The following is an 11157-nucleotide window of genomic DNA, read 5'->3' as shown; positions in this document are numbered from 1 at the left end:
TCTTGTAGACCAGGCTGGTCTCGAACTCACAGAGATCCGCCTGCCTCTGCCTCCCGAGTGCTGGGATTAAAGGCGTGCGCCACCACCGCGCGGCTAGCAAATTTTTCAATAGGTTGCACTGCCTAGAATTTGTGTTTTGAGACAGGATTCCTGTGTAGCCCTTAGCTGTCCTGGAACTCAGTCCATAGACCAGGCTCAGAGATCCACCTGCCTCTGGCTCCCAAGTGCTGGGATTAAAAGAGTGCACCACCATCGCCCCGGCTCTGACTAGAATCTTTTAAAGCAATTATATAGTTATCAAGATTTAAAAATCTGGGGCTGGAGAGATAGATGGCTCAGAGGTTAAAAGCACTGGCTGCTCTCCCAGAGGTCCTGAATTTAATTCCCACAACTGTCTGTAATGGGATCTGGCGCCCTCTTCTGGCCTGCAGGCATACATGCAGACGGAACACTGTAACACTGTATACATACTAATAAATCAATCTTTTTAAAAAATTAAAAATCTGAACCAGGAGAAGTAATGTATGCCTATAATTCCAGTACTTGGGAGGTAGAGGCAAGAGGATCAGGAGTTTGAGGGTAGGCTGAGACATGACTGTCTAAAAACTAATAACAAAGAAAATTAAAATCTGCCCTCCTGAACAGATGCACCTTGTTAATTCCCGTATGCTTTCACAAACACTATATGCAGATACAATGGCCCACGAAACTAATGATACTGTTACTTCTTGTTCAGCAAAATGGTTTCATTTTTTAAATACTTATGGGATGTATCCACTAAGTATAAAGTGAGTGCACTAAGTATAAAGTGAGAGCCTGCTGCATAGGTTTAACAAATGTTGCCATTTTGTCCCGACATCTTGTTCTGGGTTGGTGGGCGTTGGAGGAGTCCAGTTCCTACAGACCATCCTCGTAGACACGTGCATTAGGTAATTCTGGTGTTCTGCAAACCCCGTACCCCACTTTGTCTGCCTGGGAGACATCCCAAGGAGACTGAGCCACTACTTCAGCTTGGGTCCATGGTCTCTGTTCTCTTGCGCTTCAGTTGTTAACTGGGTGTGTGACACGTTTGTTGTTTGGCTTTTGAAGACAAGGTCTTAGTATCCTTGGCTGGCCTGGAACTCGCTTTGTAGACCAGGCTGGCCTCGAACTCTTGTCTCTGGTACTGCTTGTCAAACTGTTGGGAGGCCAGAAAACTCACTTCCCTGGCTTGCTACAGCCAGCTCTTCCAACTTCAGCTCAACTAGAGCCTCCCCACCCCTTTCCACCGCATCCCTCTCACCCCCAACCCCCACCCGACCCCCGGCTGCCCTGGGGACGGAGGTAGCAAAGTGTTTCTATGACATCAACATGCGCAGGGCCAATCCCCCCCCCCCCCCCCCCCGCCCGGGGGACGGAGGTAGCAAAGTGTTTCTATGACATCAACATGCGCAGGGCCAATCCCCCCCCCCCCGCCGCCCGCCCGCCCAGGAAACGTTAAGCCGTTTGCATGGGGCGTCAGTCATTGGTCTCTTGGGCCTTCTGGGCTGTCGCACCTTTTTAAAGGCGCCGCATAACGGAACAGAAAGCGGGAGAGGCAGAGGCGCGGTGGGCTATGAGGTCATCGCCAGCCTGCGGGGCTCGGAGTGACGTCACCTCCGGGAAGCGTGCCGGCCGGGGCTGAGGGCGGTCCTCTAACCTCGGCTGCGTGAGAGGCTGCGGGCCGCTCAGAGGCCGCGGCCCTAAGAAGGTAATCATGACAGTTTAGTGCGCGCCGTGGTCCCGAACTCGGGGGTGCCCCGTCCTTTACCTGCGACCTGGCCGTGGGGGCTTTCAACTATATGAGGTGGGGGCGAGGAGGCTTTTTTAACCCGGTTTTCAAGATGGCGAATTGCTAGTCACGTGCCGCTCGCAGAACGCGATTGGCCGGCGCGGCGTCGAGGGGCGGGGCCTGAGGCGGGGCGGGCACCGGCTCCTGCCGCTGCTGTTTGCTTGAGCGTCCTGGCGCGCCTCCGCGCTGCGCGTCCTCGCCGCTCCGAATGTTGTGAATCAAACGTGGGGCTGGTTCCATCCGGCCGCCGCGGACAGTTCTTAAAGGGCCAGCCCGCCGGATCGCACAGCTGCGTCCTGCGCCGCCCTCCTCTCGGGTCCGGGCCGGGGAAGCGGAAGACAGAGCAGGCTCGGGAAGGAGCCGGCGCTCCACCATCCACACCCCGCATCGCGAACAAAGGAGCCCGCGTGTTGTGGGACGGCTGCCGGTGAGTCGGGCCAGGCCCCTAACTTCGGACCCGCACCCCGGAACTCTGACTCCCTCGGGGGCTCGCTGTGGTTTGCCGGCTTCGTGGGCGTCGATCCTGGGCTGTCGGGGTCGGCGCGACGACGGTCCCCGGCCAGGTGCTGCCTGGGGCTACCTAGACTCGGCCAGGCCACCCCTCTGCGGAGCGCTGCGGTGGAGGGGAAGGAGCCACCCCCTCCCCCTGCAGCCGCCACTTCCTTTGTTGTTGCTTTTGTCTCACGCCGAGCACATGGTCCGGGATCCTCGGTTCTTAAAGTCACAGCGCTCTAGTCCTTGTGCTGCTGCCCGGCCTCGTCCCTCAGTGTTCCTCCGAGTGAGGCACTAAGGAGTAAGAGGGGGTCAGCGGAGTCTCTCCTGGGACAGGTGTGCATGCCTCGACCCCGGTCCCCAGGGAGGGGCTGCTTTGGAAGCTTGCTGGAACCCCACTGCCTGCGTCTGGCCTGTTTTAGGGAGGAGCTTGAACCTCGGGGACTTTGTTTTCCTCCCCCACTAATGTGAACATCTGGTTTCTCTGGCATTTTAGGGGCGCCCTGGGGAGATTTCGATCCCGGTTTTAATTTGTTGCAACTGAGACTTAGCGAAAACTAAAGGAGTTCTTTAACCAAGGTCACCCAGGGAGTCTAAACTGGCCAAGGTGTGGTGGTCCCACTCCAATCCCTCCGTGGTTTTCCTGCGAGTTGGGAAGCTCCTGCTTTAGAGTTGGGCCAGCGGGTCAGGGAGGGGGAGGTTGTCTTCCCGCCTAAGCCTGGTCTTGGTCTTGGGGTCTAGCTTTGCTGGTCTGCTAGAAGAGAGCGTCTTTTTTGCAAACAGACTCCACGCCGGGGTCAAATACGTGCTTGGAACATTGTATTCGGCTGACAGGGTTGTGGACTCATGGGGGCAGGGTCAGACTTAGGGGAGTTTACACAACTTCTTAAAGAGCACAGTGAAAGAGGTGTGGAAAGTAGTGTTGCTGGTTGACCTTGACTGTGTCACTAGGTCCAGCTCAGTCTCTTGCGCGGCTCCAGAACAGCTACTCACAGGTACTGAAAGAGACTGTGTCTGTGTGCCTCTAGAAGGAGTCTGGTTTTTCCTCTGGCCACTGTCATTTTGAGAGGACTAGGTCTGGGTCTAGGGAGCCAGCCATGACCAGTTCTGTTCCCTGTGGTCCAGAGCAACTCTAACCGAAATGGGTGTGTCCCCTCTTTACCACTTTTGTTCCTGATAGGAATTACAGAATCCCATTCCCTCCTGGGGTACACGGCTGGAGCAGCATGCTTCTGCATCTTCCAGCACTTCCGGTACCTCGTGTTTGCCTAGGGTGGGAGTGTAGGGCAGTGTGTCTTTCTTTCTAGAAATGATTATTTACCCTATAGCTGGCATTCACTTTAAGGACTGATTCCTCTGTTGCCTTCAGCGTGGCCCTTGATGGTTCCCTGGGGAGATGATTCTCAAGTTGTTACCATTTTTCACAGAGGAGTCTAGGGTTCAGGTACCAGAAGCCATGGGCTTAAGATCCTGGCAAAAAGTTGGGGGTGTTGTTTGTTCGGGGATGATGCTGTTACCCTTTGGCACCATCATCCACTAAATGCCCTTCTGTCTGCTGGCTTGGGGTGGGCTAGGCATCTTGTTTCAGTGTTGGGGGTGGGTTACTCCTGGCCCTTGTTGGTGGCTGGCCTGGAATTAGGAAGTGAGAACCTATGTGTTAGGGTGTATATAGTTAGCCCCAGCCAGGGGTCACAAGCCAGTGACCAAAGATAACTAGGTGCAGAGTGGACAGGATTCAGAGAGAAGACCCATTTTCTGACTGAGGAGGAGAGGTGCTCCATCCCCCTTTAAGTCTTACTTAGAGACTAGGGTTTGTAGGGAATGATTTATAATCTCTCAGTCTTCACTCACTGGCCCCACCCTGTCGTCACTGCAAGACTGTGCTTTTACACAGACTGGGTAGTGTGGAGAAGGTGCTCTCCTGTGCAGACTTGGAGAGTTCTGGGTAAAGGAAATGGTTCTTTCCATGTTAGCTGGAATGACTAAGGTGCTTAACTGGCTTTACTGCCTTGCTGCGTCAGCAGGTGGCAACATTTGCAACTGGACATCAGACATGCATAGGTTTGTTGGTTGAAAAAGAGTAGAAAGGCCTCCTTGTGGCAGTAATGGCAAAGAACTGGCCCATTGCAATAAACTCTATAGTGTCTCATGGCCCAATGGATTTTATTTTCTTTTTTTAATATTTATTTATTGTATACAATATTCTATCTGTGTGTATGCCTGCAGGCCAGAAGAGGGCACCAGACCCCATTACAGATGGTTGTGAGCCACCATGTGGTTGCTGGGAATTGAACTCAGAACCTTTGGTAGAGCAGGCAATGCTCTTAACCTCTGAGCCATCTCTCCAGCCTCCCGATGGATTTTAGAGTGTTCTTGCCAAGTCTTCATCCTGACTGAGTTAGTGGATGGAAGCCTGAGGTTTACCCTGCTTTCCCACCTGGTCCTCCTATGACCCTAAAGAGGAGACCCTGCCCTGACCCATTCCTGCTCACCTTCCTCTCAGATTCATCCTTTTTCAAAAGGCTCTGCTTCCCACATTGGGGTCTATATGGGGTCCCAGAGCAAGGACCTGGATGCTTGCCAGACCCAGCATGCTTGCTTCTGGCAAGTTTCTTTCCTGGGCCTAATGAAGCCTTGAGGTGGCCTTCACTGTCAGCAGCAAGATGGAGGGGGGTGGGGGAGCAGGCTTGAAGTTGCTCTATTTCCTAGCTTCAACATGTGTGTGGGACCTGGGGCAGTGAGTCTCTTCTGCCAAGTCTGCTACAAACTTTCCATAATTAATGGGTGCTATCCCAGCTGAGTGCGCCCCAGGGTGAAGGGCGAAGGAGAGAAAATGGTGTCTGACCTTAGGCCAAGAGTTTCCAAGGGTAGAAATGGGTCAGGCCATATTACCTAGTACTTGAGAATGAGTCCCAGGCCTTCTTCCTCTTTAGCCAGTCGTTTGAAAGGGGAACCTGGCGCTCCCACGAGCTCCCACGAGCCCCATCTGCCTGGAGATGTAGTCCCTGACTGAGGCAAAGGAAGCTTCCTGCAGCCAGAGCCTCACTGGAGCTGCTGGTCCTGAAGCATACTGGTCTGGTCTCTGAATTTACCGTGTTCTAAAATTTGATCCCACTTCCCAGAGCAGGAAGCTAGTCTAGCCTGTCAGCCCTGGACCCCAGGCTCTAGAGGAGGACCTGTCCAGGTTTTGTCTGCCTCACCATTCCTAATTGCACAAGCAGCTGGATTTTCCTATCCCTCTATGTCTTTCTCTACTTGCCTCCTAGGGTTGTGAGCCCCGGCCCAGCCCCTTCACCTCCCTGCTCCCCTGATGAGACCATGGGCTTTGGCAGTGACTAAGTGGCCACCCTCTGCCCCTGTGGGTCACTGGCGATTCTCTACAAGACCTAGCAGCAGTCCAGGCCAGCTCTGGGGAAGGTAGGAAGAAGTCTCCATCTCTATTCAGGGCAACCATCTTGGCTTGGGTTCATGGACAGAGGGGTGGGCCCTAGGGCCCTGAACTCTCTCGGCTTTCTAGTGTGGATTATGACCCTGTCTTCCCTCCCTGCATTATAAATGAGTGGCGCTCCTCTGTCCTGTTGGGGCTCCTCCTCTGTGTGGTGCAGCCTTGGCCACGAGGGGCCCCTGGCCAGCCCACCTACCCAGGATGAGCACTTCCCCTCCCAGCAGCTGCTGCCACGACCATCACACCTCTCTGTAGAGGAGCACCGAGCCTCAGCTCCTGCCGGCAGGAGCCCACGAATGCTGCACCCGGCCACCCAGCAGAGCCCGTTCATGGTTGATCTCCACGAACAGGTAGGAAGGACAGCTCTTAGTTCGCCCCACCCCCACCCCCAGCTTCTATCAAACTGATTTTTAAGAAACAGATTCTCGGGCTGGAGAAGTGGCTCTTCCAGAGGTCCTGAGTTCAATTCCCAGCAACCACATAATGTCTCATAACCATCTGCAATGAGATCTGGTGCCCTCTTCTGGCATGGAGGTGTTCATGCAGGAGGAATATTGTATACATAATAAATAAATCTTTAAAAAAAGAAAAGAAAAAAAAAGAAACAGATTCTCTCTTGCTGTGCTTGGCCAGGGATGAAGGGAGGGTCCCCTGGGTGCCTACAAGGATTCATTAGGACACAAGTGCTGCACAACAGGACTTCTTTGTATTTTGAGACAGGTTCTCACTATGTGACCCTGGCTGGCCTGGAACTCTGGAAGTAGACCAGGCTGACCTCATGTCCCAGAGATCTGCCTGCCTCTTCTGCCTCCTGTGTGCTAGCATTATAGGCATTGCCTGGCCTCGTCCTGGACTCTTTCTCAAAAGGTTGCCCTCCCTACAGTGCCTGATGCTCTCTCCACAGGTGCACCAGGGGCCTGTCCCTCTGTCCTACACAGTCACCACAGTGACCACCCAAGGCTTCCCCTTGCCTACAAGCCAACACATCCCTGGCTGCAGTGCCCAGCAGCTCCCAGCATGCTCCGTGATGTTCAGTGGGCAGCACTACCCCCTCTGCTGCCTCCCACCTCCAGTGAGTAAATGCTTTCTTCTCCTGCCCCAGGTACATGCCATACTGTCTCTCCATCCCTACAGGTATGAGCACAGGTGCCCTAGGAACTGAGTTAAATGCCTGTGCAGACTGTCAATGTATTAGTTTGGCCTTCCGGCCATGGCCCTTCCCAGAGTAATGTGTTTGTGTTCCCACAGAGGTATGTGGCAGTTTAGAGGTCAGGGACCTTTCTGTAACAGCGCCTGCCGTATACAACTGCAGTAGAGGCTGTGGGATGGCACCCTGCCTTGGCGGCCTAGGGCAGGGATGGGGCTTGCAAAGCCGCTGTAGCTCCTGGGTTTGTGTACAGTAAGAGCCTTTAGCTGGGGGTGTTCCCTGGCCTCCTTGGTGCATAGGCCCAGTTTTGCTCTCTCTCAGCAGCTGATCCAGGCATGTACCATGCAGCAGCTCCCTGTGCCCTACCATACCTACCCCCACCTCATCTCCAGTGACCACTACATTCTTCACCCCCCGCCACCGGCCCCACCACCTCAACCTACCCACATGGCACCACTCGGGCAGTTTGTGTCCCTGCAGACCCAGCACCCACGTCTGGTGAGTTTGGGGAGATGAGGGGGGTGCAGAGTGGGAAAGGCAAGGATTTTATTGTAAGCAGCTGGCTGACCCATCCCTTCCTCTCCAGTCCCTGCAGCGTCTGGACAATGATATGGACCTTCGGGGGGATCAGCACCCCTTAGGTAGCTTCACTTACTCCACCTCTGCCACTGGCCCAGCCTTGTCACCCTCAGTGCCCCTTCACTACCTACCCCATGAGCCACTACACCAGGAGCTGTCCTTTGGTGTGGTAAGTGCCGCCCCGTCCCTCTAGCCGGGCCTAGGGCAGTGAGCCGACCGGCCTCCAGTTGACCTGCTGCGCCTGTTCCTGTTTGCAGCCATATTCCCACATGATGCCACGGAGACTGAGCACACAGAGATACCGTCTACAGCAGCCGCTGCCGCCGCCGCCACCGCCACCGCCACCGCCACCACCATCTTATTATCCAAGCTTCCTCCCCTACTTCCTGTAAGTACCAGTGTAACTTCCCTAGAGCCATTAGGCCTTGTTTTCTAGGACCCCATAGCTCTGGTCGCCCACCCACACAGCGGTTGACCCTGCCTCTCTTCCAGTGTGCTCGAACAAGCACCACCATCCTGATTTGACCCATGCAGAGCTCTGTACCTTGTTTGCATTTGGGGGTGGGGGTGCTTTGTGCCGTCTACCTTTGCTGACCTGCACTCTGGGGGCTCCCTTCTAGTTCAATGCTGCCAATGTCACCGACCACCATGGGCCCCACCATCAGCCTGGATCTGGATGTGGATGACGTGGAGATGGAGAACTATGAGGTCTGTGGTGCCTGAGCTGGGAGGTGGAGTCTGGGAGACCTCCAGCTCTAGTGCTGCTGACCTCCCTTGCCTGGCTCTAGGCCCTCCTGAACCTGGCTGAGCGGCTGGGAGATGCCAAGCCCCGCGGCCTCACCAAAGCAGACATAGAGCAGCTGCCGTCATACCGCTTTAACCCTGACAGCCATCAGTCTGAGCAGACTCTGTGAGTGTTGTGCCAGGACCTCTGGGAGGGTGCTCGCCGTCGGTGTGGGGGGTGACACTGTGCTTCTCGTCAGGTGTGTGGTCTGCTTCAGTGACTTTGAGGTGCGGCAGCTGCTCCGAGTCCTGCCCTGCAACCATGAGTTCCATGCCAAGTGTGTTGACAAGTGGTTGAAGGTGAGCCCGCCCCCAGGTAGCCCTGGTGGTCAGGTGTGTAGAGTTTATCCAAGTCAAATAGGTGGGGTGGGAGGTCAGGAGAGCAATCTCTGATGTGTGGCTGTTCCTCCCAGGCCAACCGGACCTGTCCCATTTGCCGGGCCGATGCCTCCGAGGTGCCCAGGGAGGCTGAGTGAGGCTCCACAGCCACCCACAAGAACCCTGCCCAAAGCTCCGGAAATGGGTGGGGGGAGGCAGGGAGTGGCCCAGGGAGAACTGTAAGGGAGGGGCCGGGCCTGTCTCAGCATTCCCACCTGCAACTTGAGAGCTGGTGCCAGGGTCAGCCCTGGAGAAGCCACTGCAATAAGCCCCTGCGTTTGCCAAGCTCCAAAGACTCCTTCCCCAAACTGCCTGCCTGCCTGCCTGCCCGCCCGCCCGCCCACCATAGAGCTGCCTGAGTGTCCCCAACTCAGTCTGCCTCTTAATTTGCCCTTGGGTCCTTCTTCCTGCTGGCTCTGGGAGGCAGGAGTCCATTCCCCAAGTGTGGTGGCTGGTGTGATCCCCACCCCCCAAAATGGGCAAAGGAGTAGCCACCCTGGGTCAGCTGGTCTCTTGTACTGAAGAGAAGTACTCCCTGCACAGGTGGAACTGCCAGGTCTGTGGGCAGATGGGAGCCAGAGACCATTTCCTAAGGCCCAGGACTCCAGACAGACTTAGGCAGTCGGCTCTGCCTCCACTGCTGTGCAGTGTGGGTCTGACTACCCAGGACCCCACCCCAGGCACAGCATTCCAGCCCACCCCAGGCTGGAGGGTATCCCAGCCGCGGTCTTTGAGCAAATGGGATGGGGGCTCCAAGCTGAACACATTACGTTCTACAGGAGACAAGCCACAGTCTGGGCATGTCCTTGTGTTCCTGGTGAGTGCCCCCCCACCAGGGACAGTGTCAGACCCGTGCTCGATCTTCTCCCCCTCTGTCGTTTTGCATGAACGTGAGGAACAGCAGTTTTTGTTTATTCATTTGGCCCAAAATTGCGTGTAGGGGGTATGGATATTTAGAGGTGTTTGGGGGTTTTTTTTTGTTGTTTTTTTGTTTGTTTGTTGGGTTTTTTTTTTGTTTTTGTTTTTTGGTTTTGTTTTTCCTTCTTTGGTTTAATAGGAGTGGGGTGAGGGCATAGGGACCAACCGGGACCAAATGCCCAGGGGGCAGAGGAGGGTCAGGTTGTGCCGCACCAGGCCTCCATATGAGCGTGTGGCTGGGACGGCGCTGGGCGGCTGGAAGTCACAGGGCAGGGTTGGGGGTCTGTACTCAGCTGATAACTGCCATGCACTGTACTGCACATGTCCCTAGAGCCTACCAGGGACCGATTGCTTTTCAGGGCATTTCCTCCAGCCAGGGGCTGTCTCCCACCTGCCTGGTTGAGTCTCCTCCTAGGAATCCCATGAGGACAGAGATCAGGGAGGGCGTGAACCTCCACCTGGGGCCCGCTCCCAGTCTGATCCCGTGCCCTCCAAGGTCTGGAGGAGGCTGAGTTCCCTGCTCCTCCTTCCAGCTCCCATTCTTTCCCTTTCCTACCCCTATCTGGGGTTGCTGCCCTGAGTGAACGAACCGCGTGTGGGGCCGGCACATCCTAGCAGGTAGCCATTGGCGCCTGCTGCCTCAGGGATGCTCCAACCACCCTCGTTCTCCTCAGCAGCCCTGGCTCCCTGCCTCCCACAACCCATCCTGCCAGGGGGCCCATCGGCCTGGTCCCACCCCACAAGAACCCAAAGTCTTACTGTATATAACTCCAGGTGATGTTTCTATATTTATAGCAGTGTTGAAAATCCACGTTTTACACAGAACCACCTTATCCAACCCCTGTCCCTTCCTCACCCCAACAAAAGGTTTTCAAACCCTTGTGGTTTCCTGGGGCAGCGGAATTGGCTCATGGATTGTGTTTGCTGCAGTGATGATTCCAGCGAGCAGCTACTGTGGGGAATACACGGTTTTCATTTGTATTTTTTGTTTTGTTTTTTTAATCATTTAAGAAAGATTTACCAAACAATTACTTAGGATGTTTGTGATTTGCCAACCTTGCTGTAGATGCCATGTTACCAATGATTTCCTGTGGTGGGGGCTTGGCATTGTTTACTCTTTAGTTACCAACTTCTGGCCTCGGCATGACAGTGGGCACCTTCCCCCAGCACTGCTGGGCCCAGCGCCTGTGTTCTGTTAGAAAGGTTTTTATATTATATATATATATATAAGTAATTACACATATATATATATAAACACATGTGATTTGGGGGCCCTGTTCCTTGCACATCTTACAGTTACCTCATTTTTCCCATGTATGTATTTGAGAAAATGCTAATATATAGAGAAAATGGTTCTTAAAGCTTAAATGTGTGGTTTTTCCATCCCACTGGACTCACATTGGTTTGTAGCATTTAACATAACTAGTATGTTGTATTATATATGTGTATACGGATTGAAATTTTTAACAGATTTGTACTTTTTTTAAAATGAAAGTTGCTAGTTCTGCTTGACCAAGTAGTGCAATCATTATTTTTTTTAATATTGTTGCTGATTTCAGAGGGATATTCACTAATAAATGTATGATGTATACAAGTGCTGCCCAA

The 11157-nt window shown here is 54.1% G+C and overlaps 1 protein-coding gene across 7 annotated transcripts in view; it reads left to right on the top strand.

The window, feature by feature from the left end:
- The window catches only part of Rnf44 (ring finger protein 44), a 15352-nt gene extending 4195 nt beyond the window's left edge, over positions 1-11157 (top strand). For 2 of the 7 annotated variants that reach the window (XM_026783005.1, XM_026783007.1), the window contains 10 exons: positions 5569-5719; positions 5908-6097; positions 6652-6819; positions 7216-7392; positions 7481-7642; positions 7731-7861; positions 8094-8181; positions 8262-8383; positions 8457-8556; positions 8670-11157. In XM_026783005.1, the coding sequence (XP_026638806.1) occupies positions 5613-5719; positions 5908-6097; positions 6652-6819; positions 7216-7392; positions 7481-7642; positions 7731-7861; positions 8094-8181; positions 8262-8383; positions 8457-8556; positions 8670-8732 (1308 nt within the window). In that variant the 5' untranslated portion in view covers positions 5569-5612 and the 3' untranslated portion in view covers positions 8733-11157. Of the gene's footprint in view, positions 1-1416; positions 1730-2062; positions 2238-5568; positions 5720-5907; positions 6098-6651; positions 6820-7215; positions 7393-7480; positions 7643-7730; positions 7862-8093; positions 8182-8261; positions 8384-8456; positions 8557-8669 lie in introns of those variants that run through there. The other 5 variants (XM_026783008.1, XM_026783006.1, XM_005355209.2 and 2 more) reach the window with 5 other exon arrangements.

This window comes from Microtus ochrogaster, chromosome 16 (genome assembly GCF_000317375.1).
Source record: "Microtus ochrogaster isolate Prairie Vole_2 chromosome 16, MicOch1.0, whole genome shotgun sequence".
Lineage (NCBI taxonomy): Eukaryota > Metazoa > Chordata > Mammalia > Rodentia > Cricetidae > Microtus > Microtus ochrogaster.
Note: the sequence above shows the minus strand (reverse complement) of the source record. Positions and strands in the feature narration are given on the sequence as shown.